Below are 25245 nucleotides of genomic sequence, written 5' to 3'. Positions count from 1 at the left end.
TAGCAAGCCCACCAGCCCGCACCTTCCCTGGGCACATCGCCTCCAGGTCTCCTGCTTGTCCCCGCCAGACTGACGGACGCTCCCACCCTGCTCTGACAGGAGGGCTCGGGGGGGGGCCCTGCACCCCAGACCATGCAGCCCCGCAGCCCCATTTCTTGCCTTTCCAGGGTGAACAGACCGAGTCTGGCAGCCACGTCCCGCAGAGCTGCTGCCCAACGCCCATACAGGCATGGGCCGGGGTTGGCTTCCAGTCTGCCTGTCTTTTAAAGGATAAAAAGTGAAAATCTGCCACCCTGAAGGAAGCCCCGCCAGCTGCACGCTTGGGCGTAAGCGGCACAGGAGAGCGCTCACGGTCCCTTTGAACATTAAACCTGCTTTGCTTTTCAGGGACTTTTCAGCTTAGCAGTAAGAAACTAAAGTGATCCAGCGCTGTGTTGGTGATACCAAGATCAAACAGCTCAGGAAATCTTAGTTATGCAAAAAATCACACCTCACGCTGGAGTTGAAGCTGCTTCTCATGCCCCCAAATCTGAAGCCATCGAGGATGTTTGTCCTCTGCAGCAGTCAGCCCCTGCAGCCACCGCCAGCCCAGGGCACAGGCAGGCCCAGGGCTCGGCCCCGCTGCAGGGGGGCTCCGAAAGCTTCTCCCCACCCATTCGACCAGCCACATCCCCGGCATTGCAAAGAGATGCTACGCCCAGACCTCTTGGCACGTTTTCCCATTCTGCACAACTGAGACCGGGGTGAATTCCCACGGGAGCAGCGCTGCAGGTGACAGGGTGCACCAGTGCCACCGCACAGAGCATCTCGCCCCACTCCTGGTGCTGCTGCGAGGGCGGCCCGGGGACGGGGACAAGGGGGTGAACACCCCCAGGTACAAGCCAAGCTCCAAGCTGCAGGGCCAGGTCCGGCCACACGGGGATCTGGGGAGCTGCAGCCAGAGGGGACTGCTGGGGGCACGTCCGTCTGTCCTCCGCAAATGGGCTGCAGGGGCAAGAGCCAGCCGGCCTGCCAGCGCTCGCCACCCCAGCGGGGATGTTTGTGTGCACCCCGCGCAGCCCCCCCCACCCCACCCCGGGGCACCCAGACCTGCCGACCCTGCGCGTGAGCCGGGGCAGACGTCGCCCCGCAGCGGGATGCCACAGCACGTCCCTGCCAGGCCCGGGCTGGCCACGGGTTGGGTTGGGAGCTGGACAGAAATGAGCTTCCCTGCGTCTCATGTCTGAGAACCTAAAGAAAAATAGATGGTTTGAATTTGCTTCAGTAAGAAGAAATGTTGGTAACATGACCAACATCTGGGAGCTTAAAATGAAACCAGACTGTTCTTCCTCTGCGAGGATCGAGCCCGTCCGCAGGCCAGGGAGCCTGGCAGCCGCCACACGCGGCTCGGCCCAGTGGGTGCCCCCGCGACGGGAGCCCCTGCACGGCCGCTGTCCTCTGTCACGCTCTGCCCACATCCCCTGCCATACAGGATGGCACAAGAGACCCCCTGGCACACTGCAGGGGACAAGCCCAACAGATCTCTGGATCCATGGACTGGATGATCTTCAAGGTCTTTTCCAACCAACCTAGACGATCTCTGCAGCGCGCTCAGAGAAACAACTGCCTGCAGAGGAGCGGCCGGCCTTCCCAAGAGATAAACCCAGCTGTACCCTGCGTTTGTCCAGCGCTGCAGGGCTGTGCAAAGGTTCCTGCAGTCAGGCTCCCACCAGACCTTTAGTTCTGGAAATAGAAAAATACAACCTGACAGCAGCACACAGGACACAGTCCTTCTAGCTAAGAGCTGTTCGTATAATCCTTGCAGCACGAGGCTTTGGTACCAGCCAGGAGGAGGGTTTCCAGCAGCGAGGCACAGAGCGGCAGCGGCCACACACGTCACGCTTCGTGCCCACGCTGCGGCGCGGCTGCATCCCCTGTGCTCTCGATCCGCCCCAGGGGAGGGTCTCAGCCCCATGTTTGTTATCTCGCCGGGAGCAGGGAGAGCGTCTCCAAATCAGCAAGGAGACCAGCTGCCAGGGCCGGGACCTCACCACCTCTCTTGACAACAGGTATCTGCCTCTCTCCCACGTTCACAGCGAAGACCCACCACCTCTGCGGTCAGACGCGCCCCTCCAGCCCTCCCCGAAAGTGAAGATCCACGTCCAAGCAGAGGGTGTTCAGTGGGGAACAGGAGCTGGCGCTGCTAGAGGAGAGAGCACGGAAACCTCTCAGAGCCAGGGGATGTGACCCCTGTTAATCTGCTAAGGTTGAAGCATGAAAGGCATCGAATGCAATTCTGACTCCACTCGGGAGCATTCCTGAGTGCAGATCATCATTATTATTATTTTCTTGTTTCTTTAATGATGTTGAACATGCTCCAAGACCCTTAATCACAGAGGAGATTACAGCAGACTCCCGGAGGGCTGACGAATGGGCTGAGGAAGGCCAAGAATAGCTGTGCTGACAGCTCGCCCTGCCAGGAGCAGCCCTCAAGGGGAGACCGGGGGACTGAAGGGGGGGATCAGCCCCTTCCCTGCACCCCAGGCAGGAGGCTCCCACCCGGCCCCCTCTGCGCTGCGGAAAGGATGGAAGGAGCCAGGTGGGGAGGAAGCCCCCCAGAACTGCAGGGTAGCCCATGCTGTGACCGCAAGCCTGTCCCAGCGTGTCTCGAGCCCCCGAGGTCCCCTTCCCAGGCACATGTGCCGCACGGGCAGGGTGGGGGCCCCTCGCACCCCTGCCCCAGGCAGGCGTCCCTCACTGCCACTGCAGCGGCTGCGCTGGGGCTGGGGCAAGCGAGAGCAGAGCGTTGGGTCACCGGGGACGTGCCGGGTGCCACTGGGGCTGCCCCGCCAGCTCGCAGAGGTGCTGGTCCGCAGCAGCCCGTCTGCAGCCGCTCGCCCCTTCGAGGAGATTTCGATGTTTTGAGCACTGTGTTGGGGATGATTTTCATGTTTTGGAGCGTGCTGCAAAGCCAGCAAATCATTTCCAAAAGGATTTGGCTCTCCGGGCACGTCACAGAAGACAGTGAGGGAACAGCTTTAGAGCCCTCTGGCTCCCCAGACCAGCCCTCGCCCGCTCAGAGGCTTTTGTGTGGGAAACCCAGGACTCGCTCTTCACAGAGCACAAGGCATTTTCCCCTGATATCAATCTCATGGTTTATCCTTTAATTTTGTAAAATAAAAAAAGATGAATATTTTAAATGAAATATATTCCTTTGTATGACACAAGGAATTATGAATTGATAAAGATTTCCTGTTATCTTATAAAATCTACCACTCCAATCCTTCAGCAAGGCCATGCCCATAATTGCAAGCAGATGTCTTTCTCTGCTGACACGTTAAATAGAAGCAGAAAGACCCGCTGCTATCTCCCATCAACAATTTGCACTAAAGCAGAGAACAGATTTTCACAGAACAGGACTGCTGGAGGAGAAGGGAGATTAAGTTCCTGCAGACCAGGCATCTAAGCATTACAGCAAAACAAGGCAGCTGGGGGAAACAATGAACTCTAAACAGTCCCTAATCCCAAAGTAACCAAAAGCTTTTGTGAAGGAAAATGAATTTGCTGAAACTAATACTGCCAGAGCCCAAGGAGAGCTCGGAGACTGGGGTTGTGCACCGCGAAGGCGAGATTATCCAGCTGACAAGCCCTCACATTAGCTCTCCACCTAAGCCGTCTGTGCAATATTGGCTTTCAGATGTCTGCGTTGGCACGTGTGAGCCCAGATGGGGAAGGACCACAACCCCGAGGACGGTGTGGCCGAGGCTCCTGCTGCCCCGGGACACTTGCTGGGTCCCCGAGCTGCCCAGTGCAGATGGGGGGTGCAGGGCCCCAACACGCACCCTCGGGATCATCATCTGGCTGCCCCAAGCCTCCCCGTTAGTTCTGTTCCCGGTGGGTGATGGGGCCCAGGCCCCAGGGGACCAAGATGGGTGTCTGGGGGCCCCCATCCTGCAGCTCGGCTTTCGGGCAGAGCACGGAGCCCGGCTATCCTGCAGCAGCCCAGAAATTATCAATAGGAGTGGAAGGGACAGGGTGCTTAGCAAACATTAAACCCAGGAAGCTTAAAAGGTCTTCCAGGATTATTAAATAAACATTTAGGGTGAGTGAGAAGAAAGAATATGAAACAGTGAAGAAATTGTAAACACTCTGGAGCAGGCGGTTAGGGGCTGCACTAATTCAGCTGGGCAGCACAATATTTAATAATTAAAGTAGTATCACCCATAATTATGCCTCAGCTCTTTGGCAAGCATTAATTCAAGCAGAGGTATTTTTATAAACATTTAGCCTGATATTAACATTTTATTAAGACTGTTTAACATACAACTGTAAACGCGCAGCCACGTTGGGCCAGCTCGGCGGAGGGGGGTCACCAGCAGCCACTGGCGGCCCCCGGCCTCTCCCCAGCACGGCCGTTAAACCGGTGCTGGGCCCTGGCAGCCCCTGTGCACGGGGTCAGCGGTTCCCATCCCGACTGCTCACCCTCCCGCAGCCGCCTTGGGAGGGCATGGGGGACTCCGGGGGGCTGAGGAAATCTCATCCTTCGTGGAGAAGTGGGGTGCTCAGCTCGCAGCCCGACAACCAGCCAGGCCCCCGCCAGCCACCACCACCGGCTTGGCAGGGACAGCACGGCTATCGCCATCGCACAAGTGCTGTCAGAAGGCACATGGCCAGACACAGCCACGCGTTAAATCGCCTCGGAGCTTCCACAAACGAGCTCAGCCTTCTCCAAATCAGTTATTTACCCCTGCTGCACAGTAACTGTCTGGGCTGGGTGCGACCACCCCCTTTTCAGGATGACCGGTTTAAAGGCAGGACATCTGCATTTGACTAAAGGAGTTGCAGATCATTATTTGTGGGGTTTAATGTAGTTCTGAGTAACAGACATGAGAGAATGTGCACATGCTTGCTAGCCTGCCAGAGACAAATACCCTAATCTCTTAATTTCTTTCCAAGTAACAGCAGAGATACTCTCCACCATCCTTCTGGGGCTATAACTTATTTATACACAACACAACACACCTCCTAGTAAATTAATCTCTCAGCCACATTAATAACTCAAGAGTTTGGAGAAAGTTAGATTGAGGTAGTGAACTGCAAAAGCAGAGGCTGCTAATAGCATAGTGTGCCCCAAGCTGAACTAAGCAAAAGAAAAAGCAGAACAGTTTTAGTAACCATAATGCTTTTGTTCGCAGCCTGGAAAAGGCTGTTCTCTACAGTGCTGATTTTCACTGGTCTTTTACATTTTCTCTTTCTCAAAACCCCAAGTAGAAACAGTCCCCTCTCATCTGTCACACTTCTCCAAATTAACTATCTAAAATAATATTAAAACAAAATGTAAAGATACCTTAACTGCCAACAACACGATGTTACATGAAATGCATTTCTTTTAGTCCTGTTATTTTTATCAAAAGCCTCCACATACCAAGAGAGCACAGAGGAAACGGAGGGACGACTGGTCCATCTACTCGCTGGATCCACGCGGGAACAGCTGGCAGATCACAGGGGTTTGGCAAGAGAATGGTAAAATTACTTTCCAGGTACATGGAAATGTCCAAAATACCATGTCTGAAATACAACGTGCCAGGCTGCTCAGCTCCTCAAACACACAGGGTCAGAGGGGCGTCTGAAGTAACTGATAGAGCAACCAGTAACATACAATTATTTATGCTTTACGTAGGTAATTACAGTGCTAATTTGTCCTTCCCACGGGTAGCTCTGAGGTGTGGGGGACACAGTCTGGAGGATTGCACCGTCGTGCTGCCACACATTCCGGCCCAGGGCCGTCACTCCTGGTGTGCTGGCACAAGCACCCCAGGCAGGGGCTCCCCGCGGGCTGGGCCGAGCCCCGAGATGATGCAGGAGCCATTACAAAGAGAAAAACGCGTCACTCGCAGGCACCCTCTTGCTACTGGTTTTTCTGAACTACTTGTGCAGAAAAAAGCACCAGCTGTATGAACAAACTCACGGACATCGTTGCATGCTTGGTACCACTGCCCCGTCCTTCAGCTGCCTCTGGACCCAGGTGGAAAGAGGCTCCCAAGGGCCAAAGTGGCTCTAAGCACATGCGAACCCGTTTGCTCTTTGATTTGCTGCCTCCTGCTGAAATATGTATTTTTAAAATAGCAAATCAACAGCCCGTTACTCAGCAGGCTTCTCGAGGTGGCCAACAGGACACCCACCTGGGTGGCAGCACCGAAACCGCAGCCCCATTAAAGGATGAAGCATCTCTCCCCTGCACAACCAACTCCTCTTCCTCTTCGCTGCTCGGCAGAGGAAGGAAGGCGGTGGGGGCGGCGGGTCCCTGCCCCAGTCCCTGCTGGGCCCCGCCGGGTGCTGCGGGTGCTCCAAGATAACCAGTCGTTCAGCTCAGCGCGGCCCCGCTCTGGGCCACGACCTGTGTCTGGATTTGTCAGCCTTCCCCATCATTTCACCTCATCAGTCTGTGATGTTAAAGCCCATGGTTTATTTATTTCTTTAATTCACTGATAAAGCACATTATCTACAATGATTAATTTTGCATCAGAGAAACAACACTACTACAAATGGTGGTCTAAGACAACCTAGTGGGACTTTCTACAGAGTTCACATCCTAAATCCATCTCTGTTAGCTGTGAAACATCATTCCTCCGTGCGCTTGGCTTCTTCACGGAATTCTTCTACAATCAAGTCCACAGCTCTGTCCCCACATGGGAAATAAACAGCACTCCCAAGCTAAAGAATAATTAATTTACCATCTTTGAGTGGGGTTGGTTTAAACCTCAAAAATGAGGATTTGTTATTTCACTTAACTGCAATACAACAGGATTATCTCAGATCACAAGATATTCATTCTCTTAGAGTAATTGTGATTGATGAGAATACTGAATGGAAGCAGGATAGTATAATTAATGTGGAGTGATATGGGTCTATGGAAAAGAGAACCTGTCCAATTAACGGAATAATGAATTTCAGCTTGGTCGATAAATGTAATCATTTGGATGCAATATTCTCCATCTTTCATAAACTGTTTGACCTCATACTAACATGACATTTTGATTAGGGAAAAAAACCCCAGAATGATACAAAGCCAAGTTGCCACACATCAGACAAAAACCTAGAAACCGATAGGTCCCACAGCGACTGCAAAGAGGGAAAGACAGAGACGCTTCCCATGGCACTCCATAGGCACAAGTCCTCGGCCTTCTGGAATCTGGAATTTTGCCAGCAGCCTGAAGAAACTATAAAAATATCACTGGTAGAGTTAGGGAGTGACACAAGCTGGGGGAGCTGGCCGCGAGCTCTTCCCCGACTGGGAGTGCCGGGCTGCTGGGCTGGTCAGCAAGGGGGTGTGTCTGCACGTGGCTGAAACTGAACCACACAATCGTCTGGGCACGAGCCGCCCCGGCCGCGCGGGCACGGGAACTCTGCCATGAGGTGCTGATGCGGGAGGCGCGAGGGCGGGGACGCTCAGCCAAACGCTGCTGCAGCCGGGGCACGGGTGGAGGCAGCCCCCCTCTGCCACCGGCCCTGTGGCGCCGTCCAGCCGGGCAGGGCTGCGAGGGACTCCCAGGCTGGAGAAGGAGCAGCACAGGGCCGGACTCGAGGGGCTCAGCCCGCTCGGTGTGGCAGGGGCCGGCATCCCAGTGACACCCCGGAGATGCTGGTAAGGGAGGGCTCCCTGATCCAGCTGACCAAGGTATCACAAGGACCCCAGGGTTAAGGCTTAAACTAAGCAGGTTTAGACTACAGTGGGATTTTTTTACAGTGAGGGCAATTAGCTATTAGGAGGTTTTTATCAGAGGTTGTAATGGGTTGTAACACTACTTGTTTATTAACTTTTATAATGAGCATGGGATGTTTTTCTAATTGGCCGGCTCTGGTTCAAACAGGAATTAATTTAGGCAATCCTGCAGCCACGAAGACAGGGGTGACACGGTCACAAGGGTCCTTTCTGCAAGCGTGTAACCTCTTGACATAACTTCACACCCCTCTGCTTGCCCTCTTTACCTGATAGCTGCTATTTAAATGAATGCACATATCTGTACAGCAGCAGGTCTCTGGATACTGCGGACGTCAATCGCATGTGACCTCAGCGACTGGTGCACGCACATCACGCGCATGCGCCCGGGCGATCAGGCAAATGCTGGCAGCAGGGAGGTGGGAGGGCTGGGGTCAGCGAGGGAAGCTCTGAGGAGCGTGGGGGAGGAGCAGGAGGGCTCGGCTCCAGCGTCCCCACAGCAGAGGAGCCGCCGTGCCAGGCTGCGCGAGGTCCAGGCGGCGGCTCTCCCGCCGCCCACCGCATCACTTGAAGACGGACGGAAACGTTGGGCAGTCGGGAGACTTCATCTTCTTCATGAACTTCTTGAACTCTTTGTTCTTCTTGTCCCACTTGTAGATGGCCGTCAGCAGGTACTGGGTCTTCACCTGGCGGCCCATGATGAGGAAGTAGTGGCCCAGATTGTCCAGCTGATGGCAGGGACAGTCAGCCCCGTTCTTCAGGAACAGCACCAGCTTCTTCAGGTTCTTCTTCCGGATGGGCCCCAGCTTCAGCGCCTTCCTCTTCCGCGGGACGATCATCTTGTCCCCGTTCTCCTTCTTCACTTCCTTTATGGTCATCTTAAGGGCTGAAAAACAAGCCAGAGGAAGGGAAAAAACAAAATGACTCCTGAGCAGCCTTCACCAGCACAAAGGCTTTGCCAAGTGAGCCTGGGGGCGAGGGGGCCCCAGGACGGCCGCAGCGCCCTGCCCAGCTGCCAGCGCCCAGCGTCCCGCACCACCGCCCCGCGTCCCCCGGGTCCCCTCCCCACGGCATCACCCCGGCAATGATGCGGCCCGTGGACAAAATCCCTCACGACTGAAGCGGAGCCACCCCTGCGCCCGGGAGAGCATCGAGGTAGAACACCAACGTGTTTCCCTTCCCCCCAGCAAAGCATGCCGGGCGCTTTTTATTTGAGAGAAGATTTGCTCAGCTGGTGACATGCTCTGTGGTACCAAAACTGAGTAAACAAGGTGATTTCCCTGCTCTAGACGCATGGAGAGGCTCTTTAAAGGGCCATTTAAAAGGGCAGCTTGGCTTCTCGAGCATTTGTTTGCAGTCGCTCCCGGCCCTCCAGTGCCTGTGGAACAAGTTTCCAAGCACTGAACGTCTCACCCTCGAGTAGCGAAGCCCCCGGCCCCGTCTACGGGACCCGCACGTAGGAGGCAGAGCCAGGCGGAGCAGCCACACGCCTGCACCTTCCCCAGGAGAAGGTGAGTTAATCCGATACAACTTCCATGGAAAATATTCTCCTCTTTGGGTTCAGCATTTTCCTGAGTTAATCACAACCCGAATGAAAAAAAAAAAAAATGTTCCTTTGCCACAGCCATGAAGAGGAATTTAGTATACATGGGAAAAATGATGAAAATGTGTTGTACATTAAAGTATCACTTCTGTGCCATTTGGCTCTGCCTCATTTTGGGGGAAAAGCACATATGGCCAAAAATTACTAACATATTTCCATCATTTGGGAGTTTACTTCAGAGCTGCAGATAAATAGTGCTTGGATAGGTGATTAATTGTCTGCTGTCCCTTCTCATTTGACTCGCAGAGCATGAGCAGCAGACAGCATGCAGAAGCCTCTGGCTCTGGCAGGGAGACGGGTCCCTGCAGCATCGTTCCTTGAAGTTTTGCTCTGCTGGAACTTGTAGCAACGAACACACATTGCTTTCTGGACAGCAGCTCTGCTTGCCATTCCAGACACGAATGGCAGCAGGACAGCGCGATGACAATCCTGAGAAGGCAGCAGAGTCTCTCTATTACCCTCGTGCTCCCAGCCACCACACTGGCAACAGGAATAACAGTATTTATCTGCCCACGTGCCAAAAACGCCTGCTGTGTTTGCCAAGAGCCCTGTCGTGTTATACTGTTACTGTACAAGACAGTAATCCAGGACTGGAAACCTAAGCGAAATTTTCATTCCATCTGTTTTCCAAATTCAGGACGTTTAAGGAGCTAAAGAGACTCAAGCTTTAAGGAGCTAAAGACGCTGAACCAGATCAATTTGCAACAAATCTGGAAAATGAAGCAAGTAGTTTTCAGGCAGTTCTAAGCTCCATGATATTAACTGGGCGGCGCAGCAGCATCCCTCAATGTGAACCTCAATTTCTTTATCTGTTCTGACTTTGAACTCTTGCACTAAGCACAGTGGTTGCCCGTGCAGGAGGAATGTTATAACACCAGTAATAAGAGACTTTTTCAAAATGGCTTCTTTGCAAATTGCTTTGCTGTGATCGCTGCAAGTTTAGATTGTTGTTGCTAGAGCAAGAAAACAATCTGGCAGCTTGTGGAGGTGCTGTTCTACTCCAAGTACCATAGTCTGTGGCAGACAAGGAGGGTCTGGTACCCCTGTGCCGTGGGAGCTCACAGCTGCCCCCCTCCCTGCACAGCGCCGCTCATCTGTTCGCCAGCCGGCGACGCAGGAGCTGCCCAGGTGAACCGTAAATCCGGACGTGAACTAAAAACTCATCCAAAGCTCGCTAGTGCAAAGCAGAGCACAGAGCCAAGATCAGATAACGCCAAGGAGGACCAACGAGGGAGGAGGCTGACCGGGGTGCAAATAGTTTGCCAGCAACAATGCCCTTCTTGTCATCAGCCCCAGCGGGAGTCTGCAGTGCTACCCAGGTGAAATGCAGGCTCAAGGACTACCAAGTTTCGGCTGCCTTGCTGTGGGCTAAGCAGTCACATGAGAAAAAAAACGGCATTATAACCACTGCTCAGTTGTCATTCCTCTGCCAGTGGCTCCCCAGTCCCCCCTTGCTCCCCTTCCTTGGGCCATGTTCCTTAAGCTCAGACCTGCTTTCCAGGCGAGACTCCCAGCACAAAAGTCACATTTCGCAGCAGCGGGGCCAGACGCGCAGCTCTGGCATGGTCCACGCACATCAGAAAAGCGGAGCCCGAGGGCGCGTTCGTTCCCAGCCGCACACCCGGCGCTGGGAGCACACCACCACGCAGCGGGAGGCAGCCCCTCGGCTCGTGCCTTGCCTAAAACACAAAGGATTTGGCAGGGGGGGACCATCATGCGACTCGCCGCCGCTGCAGCTGGCCTGGCATCCCTCCGGCCCCGGGGACACCTCCGCCCCAGCAGCGGGGGAACGGCTCGCGCGGGACGGATTGAGTCTTGGCTCCAGGACCCAGCTGAGCTGCCAAAGCAAACAGCTTCCCCCCTGGGAGCCCTGGCCTTTCCGCTCCCGCCGCGCCACACCAAATCTGTCTCAGCGCCGGGCGGGAGAAGAGATGAAATTGCCTCCAAGACCCCAGGACGCGCTTGCTCGCACACACTAAATCTTCAGCCATCGCTGCCGGGAGGGAGCTGACCCCAGGAAGTGACCCGAGGGTTTTTCATAGCATGAGGATGGGCAGCCCCCCCAGCCCGGCAGCACGGCCCTGGGCTGCCCCGGCATCGGCCGCAGCACCGACCCGCGACACCCCGCACGCTGCAGCAGGTCTGCGTTCACACACGCTCCAGCACAACCTCTCAGCAAACCCATGTTCCCTTGTTAAAGTGCAGTCACATCTCCTCACCTAACATGCTCAACGCCTTCCACTTGCACCCGAGCTCCTGTTAATCGAAGTGTCTGTGAGCCTGACGCGCTCACACGGAAAGGCCCTCGTGCCCTCTGCCACAAGCGCCTCGGGGGCTGTGGAGAGATCGTGAACCTTCCTGTGAACCGACGGGACCAGGAGCCAGCTCCTGGCCATGCCACAAGAGAGGTGACGCAGAGGAGCCCTGTTCTCTGCCGTCCCAGAAGCGCTGGCAGCCGGCTGCAGCCAGGACCACCCGTAAAGCCAGGACAGCCCCTTCCAGCCAGGCATTGTCTCAGCTCTGCTTGCGCCATCGCTGCTGAGACGCAGTGTGGATCCAGCACAGCATGCTGCCAGGGCTGCAGCCCCTGGGTGCCAGGCAGGGGGCGAGCAGCCTCCCCAGGGATGCCACACACCCCTCGGGGACATCCTTGCCCACAGGGACGGGGACAGGGATGTCCCTTGCCGCCGTGCGGGACCGGCCAAGCGGGAGGCTCTCCTCTCCCCTCCCCTCCGACAGCAAGCGCGCCCCAGGGCCGCGTGGCTGAGGGTGCTCGGGGTACAGGGGACTCCTGCACAGCACAGGGAGAGGTTTTACTTTCATGCCATGCGTGGTCCCAAAACATCCTCCCTGTGAGTGCTGCCGGTGCGTCTGCTCACAGGCGAGTCACAGCAGGAGACCTCTCGCACCAGCCAGCGTCCAGCCACCCACTTCAAAGGCTCTTCCCAGAAAACACAGAAGTGAAAGCATTACTCAGGCTGGGAGGGAAAAAACAAAACACAACAAAGGCAGATTTCAGGATTTAATTTGGGACGCAGCAGCTCTCAGCCATGTTGTGTTTACAACAGCAGGAATCATCCCGGGGCGCTAAACCCGCACTTGCTCTTGCTCAGCCCCAGCATTGAGAAGCTGATGTCTGCCCAGGCACGAGCCACTCACCAGCGCTTTGCCATGGCCGGGAGAGCCAGCGCCGAGAGCCCAGCACTGGCACGGAGCCTCTCCCCAGACCTGCCCAGCGCCACAGCGAGCTGCCAGCACGAGAATCAGACACAGCTGCGCCCAGACTACTGCAAAGGGCCTGCACGCACCAGCCGGCAGCTACAGCCAGCTCCTCCCCAGCATCATTCTCCTGACGCGACACCGCAGCACCAACCAGCCCTGCCTTCTCCCAAGGTGTCACCCCACAGGACCACGCTGCCAGCGACCTCCAGAGTGGGGAAGAGAAGGTCAGCACGGGCAGCCTCACCCCCCCCAGCATCCTCCTCTCCTGCGGCCCCAAGCTGCCTTGCGCTTCCCTCCGCATTGCTCCAACGCCGGGATGCCCAGGGAGGACCCACAAGAGGGGCAGCGGCGGCTCCGGACGTGCAGCTGCCCCACCACCCGTCGCAGCTCCCATGAGCAGAGGGTCAGACCCCGGCCCGGGGTGATGCACCCCCATTAGACCAAGCCATGAATTACACAAACGGCTTGTATCAGATGGTAGCATAGCTCTGCAATCTCTAATGCAGAGAGAGCAGGGAGCGCTGGACATACAAAAACATCTTTTTCTATTTCTACTAATATGAAACAGGGTGTATGGAGGCGTTTGCTCACTCACAGTGAAGTTGCTCTTGGCAGCAGCAGCTCCAAGAACAGCAAAGGCCCTGCAGAGCTGGTTGGGGTCCAGCCTGACAAAGCACAACTCGTGTTTCATCACTTGAAACAATTCTTATCGATGTCCAGCTTTCCAGTCCTACCCCAGCGTGGGGAAAGGGGAAACCCCAGTCTCCCAGGCAAACTGGGAGCACCACGTTAGCGCTGCCCAAGAGCCAAGCATCCTCCTTCCCCGATACCAGCACCGGGGCTCGGGTACCCTCCCCGTGTCCCTGAGGGCTGCGCTGTACCAGGGGCGGCCACAGCCTGAGACACACGAGCCCCTGCACCCTGCTCAGCGTCCACCACCACACACCCACCGTGACCATGCCCTGCAGGCACCTCCAACCCGGAGCCTGGGACTGGGACACCATCTCCGCTGTTCTCCTGCCTGCACGGGCAGGGGCCCCACACCAGCACCTCAGGGGCAGGGAAGGGAACGTGAGAGAAGGGAAAGCTCTGCTGTTCCTTCAGCCTCAGTGCTCCTTCCTTGAGAAATCACTCAGAAGGAGGAAACCTGCCAGAAGACACATTAGGGCTGTAACAGGAGAAGGCTGAAGGCAAGGAGCTGTCAGTCATGGGGAAAAATAAACAGCGTGTATTGATTGTACTGCAGTCTCCAGTGCAGCGAGAGCCTGTTCAGCAGGATCCCCCCAGACCCCAGAGAAAGGGCAGAAACAATAAATAAAATCACCAAGAGAAACAGAGAGAGGAATGAACTCCAGGACCAGCCCAGCCTGCACGAGGAGTAAGAAACAAATGCTGGCTGCAGCCCAGGGAGGCTGGGGGAGGCGGCTGCGGGGCACAGGAGGGAGATCTCACGCTTATCTCGCACCCATCGCTGCTCCCAGCACGCCGGAGCTGCACCAGAATCTGATGGCAGTTGGCCCACGCACACGGCGAGGGTCCCCACACCACTCGCTGACCCCCCGCTCCGAGCCACAGGCGCTGCCTCTGCGGCCTGTTCCCAGCCTTGGCAGCCGGGAGGCACGGGGCGGCACTCGAGGTGCCACCGGACCCGCTGCGTCCCGCGGGGACAGTGGACGCTGCCGCGGCCAGTAACCAAGCACCACACCAGGCGCCGTGCTGGGAGCCGCACGCAGAGGTGGTGGGTCAAAGACGTTCCCCCTTTCCTGGTGCTGGCGCTTCCAAGGAGAGAGCTGGGGTGGAGGAAAGAGGAGGCAGCTCCCGCACGCTGCCGAGATAAAGAAAGGAGGAGCTCATCTCCACGTGCCTCCGGCAGTGCCAGCCCAGGTCCCCTCTGCCCACAGGCAGTGCCGACGGCTCCGCCCGGGACGCGGGAGTGGGCAGACGGCTCCCAGCGTGCGGCCATGGCACGGCGAGCCCAGCCAGGGCCGGGTGGGCAGCAGGACATGCTGCCAGCCCAGCACCATCCCGCTCTCAGAGGAGCTGCCGTGGCCCAGCGGGGAGGGGAGCTGCCCCGGGCCAGCACCCAGGAGCCCACACTCACCACTGCCTGAACCAGGGCAAACCCAGGTCCTGCTGGCCCACGAGGCTGGCGGGACCCTGGCACCCCCTGAGCCCCAGTGTCTTGTCCAAGGCCCTCCCCTGGGCCAGGAAGAAAGTCTTTTTTCTTTACAGTGTGTTCACAGCTGGAGGCAGCTCTCTTCTTTCACTGTCCTTGAGACCGACATTGCTCCCAGGGCTGTTACACAGCCACCTCCCACCCTGGCACAGCTGCGCATCAGCGGTGGGCAAAGTGCTCCTCACATCTTGTCTGTGACGAGTCACTGGGGTGTAAGTGAAACCCACTGTAACGTTACTGCAGGAACCAGTGCAGGACCCGCCAACGGCTGCCCCATGCAGCACACCTTAGTTTAAACATTTATTGTACATGTCTGGCTTTGATGAGGACCTGCAACCTGTCAGCTGCCAGTGTTTACCTTGGTGGATGCGCATGAGAAGTCTCACTCTGAAGGGCTGGGAGTTTATTTTAGTGCCAGATGAACAGCTCTCCTTGAGAAATCACTCCCTGACAGTAACACCCCAAGACTAAACAAAGATCCAAGGGCCATGCACTGTGCTTTGAGAAAACTTCCTGAAGCTGATGCCTCCTCCGCTGGCTGCTCTCCGCAGCCGGGACGTCCCCAGGAGCACCCTGCCCCGCATCCCTCCCCTTGCTCTGGCTCCCTGGCTGGCCACAGACGGGCACATCTGGAGGCAGCGCTCATGCACCAGTCACCAGAGGAAGAAAACACCAAATGCAGCTGTAAAAAACGCAAGCAAGTGAGCTCCCCACTGCGACCGAGTCTGGTGACAGGGAGAAGCAGAGGAACAAAAGCATATCCAAGACACGACCAGCTTTCCCTTGTGAAGACAGAGTGATGGTTCACACACAGCAGACACCAGCTGTGTCCTGCTCAGCTGCCTTTGGACTTCTCTACAGTAGGGAGGTCATCTTCTTTTCAAATGAAAAACCTCTTTTCGAGACAGAAAGAGAAAACAGGAGTGGGAAGGAGGAGCAACCTCATCATCAGCAAGAGTTCTGACATGTTTAAAAAATAAAGTTACATGTTAGAGTTGTGCTGATCCGCAAGTCAGGCAGGTGCACTGACACCCATGGCGATACCTGACATGACGGCTAAAGCGACCCCAAGGGCTCACACGAGCAGGTTCAAATCCAGCCGCGTGTGTTTGTGTGAGCTGCTGTCACCTGGACGTGGGCGTAGGGCACTCGGTGACACCTCCAAGCCCCCCGACACGGCGGGGAGGGCCGCCCTCGGCCCCTCAGGCAGAGCGGAGCTCCTCCCGGAGAGCCAAGCCTGCAGGGCCGGCTCCCACATCTCTCTCCATGCTGGGACCCAGCACGGCCGGCCTGGTAACAGGGACCCGTCCCCACCACCCCCAACCACAGGCTTCTGTGAAAACCTTCACAGCTGTTTTGGACAGACCGGGGCAGGCACAGGGGCTGAGGTCGTCTCTCCTTGCTGCTCCGCTGCTCACAGTGCACAGTGACGCTCTGCCTGGCCACTCGCCGCAGCCCTACCCGGGGAGCTGCCTGCCAAGAAATATTTCCATCTTCTGGATGCTGTCACCACAAAATTTCCCAATAACCAACTTACTCTGTGGGCAAGTCAATGTCTGAAGCTGCTCTGCCGAGGCTGTGAATACTTCTGGTTTGGCCTCTGCTCCCCGTTGTGTAACCATCCCAGAGCACGGGGAGGATATTTAGCGGCAGAGGCTGATGACAAGCATGCGGTTAAACTTGCATTTCCCTTCCCAGCGCTCGCCCACCAGCGGGACACCACCTCGGCTTGCTCCTCGCGCCTCCAGGGAGGTGACCGGTATCGCAGCCACCCACCGACAGCGGGGCCGCCGCTGCCACCCGGCTAGTGCCACCCGCCCCCCTGCCAGGAGAGGGGTCCCCCAGCCCAGAGCCCCTGGGCTGGCAATGCCTCTGCATCCCCACAAACCCAGGCATGCAGCCCCTGCCCAAACCAGGGGCGCCACTCCCAGAGGCCGCTCGTTCCCTCCCTCGCGCTGGGAAGGTCCCTCCAGCCTCCCCCCACGGATGCCGTGGGCTGGGGCAGCTCCTGCTCCCGCTGGTCTCAGGCCTGCCCGGGGCAGAGCTGGGAGCTCGGCTCACCCCGCTCCGAGCGCTCGGCACGTCCCGCTCCCCAGCCCACTGCCGCACTGAACTCGCGCATCTGTTACCCGACCCAGCTAGAAACACGCACATTCCTGGGAAACTATTGCATGGGTGTTCCTGTTGATGCTTTTCCCTGTTAGAAAAAGCCTGTTCTGAACTTAGGACTTCTGGCATACCAAATCTGCAGGAGAGTTGGGAATTCATTTCCAGCAGAAGGGTAACAGGCCAGCATGCAGAGCAGGTTGGGGTTTGCAGAGTGCGCTCTGGCACAGGGCACATTCAAGCGCTAATCCCCCAGGAATGCACACCTTGTTCAATATGCCTTTAATAACCTTCCGGGGAAGTTACATACACCAGCAAGGATGTCAAAACCAGTTAATTCGGGGTTTGATCTGCGAAAGCTAATATTTTTCCCTGCGATACTTCTTTTTAAAATGAAGTGCTGTTTACCTACGATTGTCTGACTCACTCAGTCATAATATATTCAGAACACTGCTTCCAAGTAGCTCTGCATTTTTTAAGCTCACTGCTCGGCCCTAGCTAGACAAGGACTGGCTTTGGGTTTTTACACTGAGACTGCACAATAGCTGCAAAACTTTGCTAAAAAGAAACTCTGCAGTACAAGCAATCTGAGGGGAGGAGGACACTGGTTTGCTCCTCTATGACTGCAAGCAGAGTAAGGGTCCACGCTAGGCATAGCTCCTGCGAGCACACGAGAGCACGGGAACAGAAGGGTTAAGTTACGAACCCCACTGAGCTCACCAAAGCAAGGCACTGCCCCTTCTGCCCCATCCCCAGACGCCAGACCAACACCACCTGGTTCCCCGCTCCAGCTGGGGCCCCACAGCCCGCAGCATCGCCGCTCCGGCGGGCGACCCCGCGCTCGGGGGCCCTGGCCCACACGGTGTTTCGCCAGGTGGGGCGGGGGATGCTCAGGCGATGGAGCGCTGATGGTGGGACCCCCCTGTCCCGGCCCCTGGGCACGCTCGGCTGCAGGAGCCGGACACGTCCAGTCCCGTCCCGTCCCACCGTGTCCCGCCACCCGCCTCCGCGCGCCGACACTGACATCTAGAGGCACTCGCCTCGGGGAAGGGCCACGGCTGCCCACGGGCGACCAGGCCACCCTGCACGGCCGGCCGCCCCGCTCTCAGGGCAGGCAGGGCAACGTGGTGGTCCGGGATCCAGCCCACTCAGGAGCCACGCTGCCCTGTGCCCCCGGGAAAGCCTCCCCGCGCCCCCAGAGCCCTCCTTACCAAACTCGCTGGCACACAGGTGCTCCACAATGGCCTCCGACTTCATCTCGTTGTCGCAAGGGGGACACACAGTCGTTCCTGGCAAGAGGAGAGAGGAGGTGGTGAGGAGCCAGCTCGAGAGAGCATGGTGCCGGGCTGCCTGTGCTGTCAAACCTCAGCCCTCGAGGGGGGCACAAGCCCAGGCACCCTGCCACGGGGCCCCAGGTGCCAGCCCCCAGGCAGGGGTCAGGAGCCATCCAGCGGCTCACCGGGCAGCACTGGCCATGGGCAGCCTCCTGCCAGCCCCACTCCAGCCGCTGCCAGCAGCCCCAGCGCCGGGCACAGGCAGGGGCAGGCAGCTGCCAAGAGTGGGAGGACAGTGCTGGCAAGGAGAGGGGTTTTCAGGGCCAGGCACGCAGCTGAGGGGAGCCGCTCGCCGCGGGGCATGGCCCACGCCTGCTGACATTCCCTTCCCGCGGCGTGCCAAGGCGGGCACGCGGTGCCCAGACCCCGGCACGGAGGGAGGACGGTGCCCAGCGATGGCTCACGCACCCGGGAGCCGCCCGGAGCCAGGCAGGGGGGGTCAGGACTGGCAGGGCCCAGCTCAGCGCAGGTTCCCCCGCGGTGCCGGGACCACCCCACAGGCCGCCCAGGCATCGCGCGGCAAGTCCCTCACCTCCCACCCTGCCCCGGAGTGGCACCAGTTGGCAGCGGACCCACACAGCTCTCATGTGCGCTGCCCACCTCCAGAAGCCCCTCCAGTGTGACCCCGAGAGTGGACATCTTCTCTGTTTTGGTTTTGGCCTGCCGGGCAGCCTCACAGCTCCCGCCAAGGAGAGCCAGCTCTGCTTGCCAGCCACTGGCAGTGGCCGACATCCTCCTCTTGGGAAATGCCAGCCCAGGCGATTTCATCAGGATCCGTCCTGGGACGAAAGCTCACTTCACCCAGAGAATAAAAATCTGTTTCCAGGTTCCCGTCTCCAGCCGGAGCAGAGACCACCCAGCAGCACAGACGCAGATTTGTGCTACTGGCGGATGAATTTATTGAGCTGGGAGATGTTGCTTCTGTTCCTGGTCCAGCAGAACGGAGGGCTCTTTCCCACACAAGGGAGTTATTCTCAGGGACGATGCTGCAGCAAAACATCTGCTGGTTCCTGCGTGCAGACAGAGCACTCGCCCCTTTCCAGCCCTCAGCCAGGCCAGCAAAACCCACAGTGCTGCTGGACAGAAAAAACAGAGAGGTCTCCCAGCAAGAGGGGTCCAGAGCCAGAACGGCTGGTGAGGGAGGCACGGCCACGACCCGCACCGACCACAAAGTCGAGTCTCCTCAGTCACAGATGCCCCACGGGGTTTCAGGCAAGACATTTGTTTTCTGTGGCTTGTTCTTCCTCTCTCGCCCCCCCAGATCTGTTCTGTGCCAAATGCTAATTCCTGGGGTCATGCACCATGTCTTTATTAATCACACACGCAGAGCACCTGGCCTGCCGATCGCCCCGATGTGCACATCGCGGCGCCCAACTGCTGATTTAACAGTCCCATTCCCGGTACCTCCGCTCCTGGGAGAGCCACCCGCCACCTGGGTAACATCCTCTTCCAAAACCCCAACGTGCAATTGCCACTTCTACCATCTTAGCTTAGAGGGACACAGGCAGAAGCCAGCCTTTGGGGACATGATGACGTCCCCAACACTTTATTTTTAAGATCAGCAGTCAGAATATTTCCATCCAGGCTGCACACTTAATGAGCTCACGATGAGGGAGAGGGGATGCTGGCGGGGGGGTGACAGCCCCAGCGGCCTGTCTCTGCTGCCGTGCCAGGAGTGAGCCGCTGTGCTGGGGACCACCCTCAGGAACGAGAGGGGGTTCCCGTCACGCATGAGGTTATCTCCGCACACCCCAGTGTGCGAAGCACTTTGATGTGCCTCACAGCCAAAGCACATGCTAGGAGACTGGCCGAGCCTACGCGGGCCAGACAAACAACGTGAAAGCCACCTCTGTGTCTACCCTGTGAGCTTTCCAGGCAACCAAAGAAAAAAAATTCCCCCAAATAGAAAATAAGACTCATTGTTCCCTGGTGAAGACACAAGTTTTGTTTTAGCTGTGCTATGGCAGCCCCTGGCAACGCTCTGGCACACCCGGGATGACAGGGACCCCCGCCTCGCTACGGTCAGGGCCCGGAGCCAGCAGGCGTCCCGCTGCCGGGCTGCCACGTCCCTGCGCCCGGTTAAACCCCAGCGTGTCACCCCAGGCTGGGAGCACCCCTGCGGCCTGGCAAGCACCCGGCGCTCCCCCCTGCTGTGCGCCAGGCAGCTCCACACGCGGGGAGCATCCTCCAGCCCTGCTGCCGTGGGTCACCCCGTCACGCCAAGGTCAGGAACACGAACACCAGGGGCCCGACCAGCTCTGCGCCCCAGGAAAACTGCTATTTCCTGGAGCCACAGCTACCCCGAAGCCGCATGCCCTGACACCCTTCCCGAGGCACCACGGCCAACATAACATCTTCCATGGCGCTGCCCAACCCACCTTCCCCATCCTGCGCGATCCCAGGCTGAAGGAGCCCACAAGGAGCCCATCCACCATCCACGATTCGGGTCCTCCCGCCTCAGGCAGCGGCCCAGCGGCAGCCGCACACTCCACGGCACCGGCACAGCCGCCTGCCTCCTCGCCTGCTGCGGTTTGGCCGGGGCCCATCTTCTGCAGTTGACAGCTCTACTCCAGGAACAACCTTAGCCTGCTTCCAGCTCGCTTTTTCCCTGCTGACCATTTTCTAACGCCTGGCTTTAGAGGCAGCTTACTCCAGGGGCAGGAGAAGGAATGTGTAATGCTATATTAATCTGCAACTCCCCTGATGCAGCCTGTGGGCCTGCAGACTTTACCACCTCGTGCTTAAGGAGAAAGGAATTCAGCAGGTCAGCTCTTTGAGAGGCAGAAACAAATTCCAATTTTGAGGTGTTAATGGGGAAAAATACTGAAAGGACTCGTTCTTATTGGTGCCCAGAGAAAAGGGGGGACACTGCTGGGTTCTGACCCTCTTTGAATCAACAGGAAACACACCCTGGTGCCCGAGACCGAAGGGGCTCCAGGAGCTGGCGCTGACAGAAGACGCACACGGACTGTGGACAGGGCAGAGCCCCGGGCAGAGGGAACAGGGATGAGGGCTGAACCGCAGCGGCCACCCCTCGTCTGCACGAGGCGGCAGCGCCAGCGGCCAAAGCACCGGGTCCAGCCCCCGCCGTCGCTGCAGGCCACCCGCGGACCTTCACCGGCACAGGCGACCTGGCCCTGCCGGTTTACAGCCCAGCAGCGGTTGCAGTTAACTTTTGAGTTTGCTCTGTTCACTCCAAGCTGTTTGGGGCAAGAGCGTCCCAGCACGCGGCACACGTGGCACCCGAGCTTCACCAACCAAAGGGTGTTCGTAGGAAAAAGCACGCCAGATCCCTCTGCCCAAACCAGCGTTGACATACAGGTGGGCACACCTCAGGGCAGCGGGTCCAGGCCAGCAGATTACCTGGGGTCTGGCCTCCTCACCTTGAAGAAGCGTTTGTTAGCAAGATTGCTCGTTCCCTCACAGGAAAGCGCCCCGGTGAAATGGGCACAGGGAGCTCAGCCGGACACCTCCAGAGCTGCGGGGGCTCAGCTACAGCAGTGCAAGACTTTCCTCTTGAAATGGGGGATGTGAAGATGCCTGCTTATACTTTTCCACTGAATGCTGAGGAGAGTTCTCATTTGCACAACAATTTTAAAGACTTACTTTCTGTAAACATCCTTGCAAGCAAATTGCTCCTTTAGAAGTGCTTGGGACATAAGCACTTTGTGAAGCCATTTAGCAGAGGGTGGTTTATCTGAGTGGCTGCAATTCTTCCTTGCAATACTCACCCAGCTCCGATTTATGGTTCGCTCCAAGAACAAGTTCATACACCCTAAAGCTTGTGCAAAATGAGGCCTCTCTGCAGCCCAAACAGGACAGCAGTAGACCCACAAAGGACTCAAACCTGAGCTGGTGTAATTCCTTGTAATAAAGTCACTTGAGAGATGCCTGTGAACGGCAGCAGGGTGCCCAAATGCTGTGCTGATGCGCAACAGCAGCACCACGAGAAAGCGGTAATGGCCCACCCCAATGCTGCTATCGAGACAGGTCTGAAGGGTGATCAGAAAGTTATTTGTTAAACTACACAAGGGAAAACTTAGCAGATGCTGCTCATCTATAAGACTGTTCCTGGGTCTTGGGTCATTAATGTCTCTAAAATGACCCGCAGAGCTCAAACTCTGTTTCGGATCTTGGAAGGGGCAGCTCAGACCCAGCTGCCCCAGGAGCACGCTCGGCTGCAAGTCCCTGGGGAATAAAAGTGACCTTTGTACCCACAACACAGAACGTGACTGCAGTCTTGACCAAGGGTCTAGGTTCACCCAGGACAGATGATTTTAGAGCCTTCCTGGAAAACAAAGAGCTTCCTCCAGCACTCACATCAGTAAGCGCAAGCCACGGCGAGGAACCCAGTGTGGCTGCGCTGCCAGCGGTGCCGTGCGGGGAGAGACTGGGTCCCCGGGAGTGAGAGCAGCCAAACCTCACCCTGGGCACACGCTTCACACCCCACCTGCCTCCAATGCCACTGTCGAGACACAACCAAGGTTCCCGGCACAGCTCTGGCGGGTCGAGCTCAGGTGTCCCCCCCCGCCCATCCCAGGCAGGCTGCTTGCCCGCAGCCACTGCCCATCCCGCTCACCCCACCACCTTCCGCTTCCCTCCCCGTGCCCGCACGCCAGCTCCTGAGGACACCCCCAGGGCGTCACCCCTCTGCTGCAGGACGCGCTCCCCTCCTGCCCCAGAACCGAAGGGCTCCCTGAAGCACCAGCCCCGCCGGGATGCGCGGGATAACGCTGCACAGCCCCGGCAAGCTGGGAGAGGGGTCCCCGCTGAGCACAGCCCGGTACAGCCTTTGTCTGTAAAGGTAACCCCATGCGAGCAGCCGCTGCGAAGGGCGACCTTCCCTCCAGAAGGACTCCGGACACGGCACAGGAGCCATCGCTCAGCCCCACGCGCGGCTCCCCGGTCCCTGAGCCCCTCCCGAGCGCCTGCACTATCTCCCACTGAAATCAGGACTGCCCGACCCTTTCAGTGAAGCTCTGGATGCAGGAAAGCATCACACTCTTATAGCCCTCTGCCTTCTCCCGCTACAAACACCACTCCTGCCAGCTTTTCAAAGCGCTCCGAGGCAGAATGCTGAAGCAACGCCAGGATATTTATTTTAAAAGTTTTCAGCAACAAGCCAGACTCACTGCAACTCGCACAAACAAGCCAGTCTGGCACCAGACAGACCCGCTGTACGTAATGGAAACGAGCACCACGACCACTCTCCCCGGTTGTTTCTTGGTAAACCTCTTGCCCCCTCGCTGGCGCAGAGCCCACCTGAGAGGGCAGGGCTGGATCTCCCCGGGCTGGATCAGCCACCGGCCGCCCCACTCTCGTCCCGGGGAGCAGGGTACCCCGCCAGCATTCCTGTCACTACTCACTCCGGTCAGGCAGCGCTTTCTGCCGTAGGGGATGGTGCGTCCTGCTGCTGCCAAGAACAGCCGTGCAGGAGCCGGGCTTGAGAGAGAAACCGCTGCCGGGGTGGTGGAGGCAGTGGCTGGAGCTGCTGGGGACGGAGGGTCGCAGCCCTGGTCCATCGGGAGCCAGAGCCCAGCCCCGGTGCCCGCGCGGGATCAGAGCGGCCACGTGCCCGCCGTGTCCCGGCACCTTCTGCCCCGGGACAGAGGCGAGGAGCTGGCAGGGCGTCCTGCCCTCCTCGGACAGGAGAGCCCGCAGGGTGCTCGGAGGCTGGCGCAGGGCTGCTGCCACGAAACAGAGTTGGGGTGAGCCTCCTCCTGCTGCAATACCCCCTCCAGTCCACGTGCCCCCTCCTGGGCGAGCACTTGCCCCGTCAGCTCGGAGGAAAGCGCCGGGAGTGGGGCAGCAGCGCCCGTCACACCTTACCTTTGGGCCTGGAGACCTCGGTGGCATTGGGGGCCGTCATGGCGATGCAGACGTCGTCCTGGGGGAACTGGTCACACTTGAGCATCTCAGGCCAGAAGAAGCCGAAAAACTGCATGACGGGCTCACAGGAGTCGCGCACGGCCTCGCAGAGCCAGCGGCACGGGTAGACTGGCCGGTCCAGGCAGACAGGGGCGAAGAGGGAGCAGAGGAAGACCTGGGTGCCCATGTGGCAGTTCTTGTTGAGCAGCGGCACCCAGCTGCTCGCCTGGTGCTTCACCTCGGCCATGGTCTCGTGGTCCAGCAGGTTGGGCAGCACCATCTTGTCGTAGCCCACGCTGTGGCAGAGCCGCAGGTCGGCGGGGATGGCCACGCACTGGTGGGGTTTGGCGTAGAAGCGCCCGCCCGGGTAGGGGCCCAGGTCGGACTGGTAGCTGACGTAGTCGTACTCGCTGGCCCCGCCGCATGCCAGCAGCCCGGCGGCCACCGACACCAGCGCCCGCAGCGCGGCCCCGCGGGGCCCCCGCACGCTGCCCATGGCCGACACCCGACGCCACTCCCCGACGGGCGCTCGCAGCCGGCGGCCGCCCCCCGGGGACCCTTCCCGCGGCCCCACCGACGGCCCCGCCGCTGCGCCCGGAGCGGGGCCCCCCGCCCCTGCCCGGGGCTCCGACCTGCTGCCCCCCGCTCGATGCACGCTGCTGGCAGCACCCCCCGTCGGATGACCCCGGGCCGAACCGAGCCGAGCCGGGCCGAGCCGGGCCGAGCCTGGCCGAGCCGAGCCGAGCCTGGCCGAGTCGAGCCGCCCTCCCCGCTCCCGCCGCCTCGGCCCCGTCTGGCCCCGCCGCCCCGCGCCGCGGGTTTGTGAGTCCCCGACAGCCAATCAGGGCGGCGAGGCCCGCCGCGCGCTCGCCCGCCGGGTGTCAATCAGCGGCCGCGGGAGCCAATCCCGCCCCGCCCCGCCCCACCCCGCCCCGCCCCGCTCCGCCCGGGCGGGCCCCGACGGCGCCCGCGGCCCCGCGACCGGCCCGGAGCTCCGCGGCCGCGGGGGGAGAAGGGGGGGCGGCCCGGGGCGGGCATCGCCCCCCGACGGCGGCCACCTGCGGCACGGGCCGTGGGCGGGAGAGAGGCCGCGGGGCCCCGGCCCGGGGAGTGCCGGGGGCGACCAGCGGGGGCAGCGGCGGACCCCGCGGGGCCGTTTCCCCCGTGGGCGGCCCGAGCCCGCCGCCGCCTGGCACCCGGAGCCGGGGCAGCTCTGGGAGGCCCAGGTGCTCCCGAG

The 25245-nt window shown here is 58.8% G+C and overlaps 1 protein-coding gene across 2 annotated transcripts; it reads right to left on the bottom strand.

The window, feature by feature from the left end:
• Nucleotides 1–6425: 6425 nt before the first annotated feature.
• On the bottom strand, nt 6426–24775 carry SFRP1 (secreted frizzled related protein 1). Of its 2 annotated transcripts, XM_074852257.1 has the most exons (3): nt 23970–24775; nt 18018–18095; nt 6426–8585 (listed from the first exon to the last, which is right to left on the bottom strand). In XM_074852257.1, exons 1-3 carry the CDS (start codon nt 24502–24504, stop codon nt 8263–8265), a joined length of 936 nt encoding a protein of 311 aa, XP_074708358.1. In that variant the 5' UTR covers nt 24505–24775; the 3' UTR covers nt 6426–8262. The 2 variants fall into 2 exon arrangements, with proteins under 2 accessions (XP_074708358.1, XP_074708359.1); XM_074852258.1 differs by lacking the exons at nt 6426–8585; nt 18018–18095 and adding an exon at nt 23233–23827.
• Between the last annotated feature and the right edge of the window lie 470 nt (nt 24776–25245).

This window comes from Strix uralensis, chromosome 28 (genome assembly GCF_047716275.1).
Source record: "Strix uralensis isolate ZFMK-TIS-50842 chromosome 28, bStrUra1, whole genome shotgun sequence".
Lineage (NCBI taxonomy): Eukaryota > Metazoa > Chordata > Aves > Strigiformes > Strigidae > Strix > Strix uralensis.
The sequence above is the reverse complement of the archived record's forward strand: the minus strand, read 5'-3'. Positions and strand labels throughout refer to the sequence as shown.

Excerpts from the sequence above, each read along its gene's own strand:
- SFRP1 (XM_074852257.1), bottom strand. The coding sequence starts at position 24,504 with ATGGGCAGCGTGCGGGGGCCCCGCGGGGCCGCGCTGCGGGCGCTGGTG. Across the intron at positions 18,096-23,969 it reads CGAGGTCTCCAGGCCCAAAG|GAACGACTGTGTGTCCCCCT; the intron begins GTAAGGTGTGAC and ends TCCTCTTGCCAG. Across the intron at positions 8,586-18,017 it reads CCTGTGTGCCAGCGAGTTTG|CCCTTAAGATGACCATAAAG; the intron begins GTAAGGAGGGCT and ends CTTGTTTTTCAG.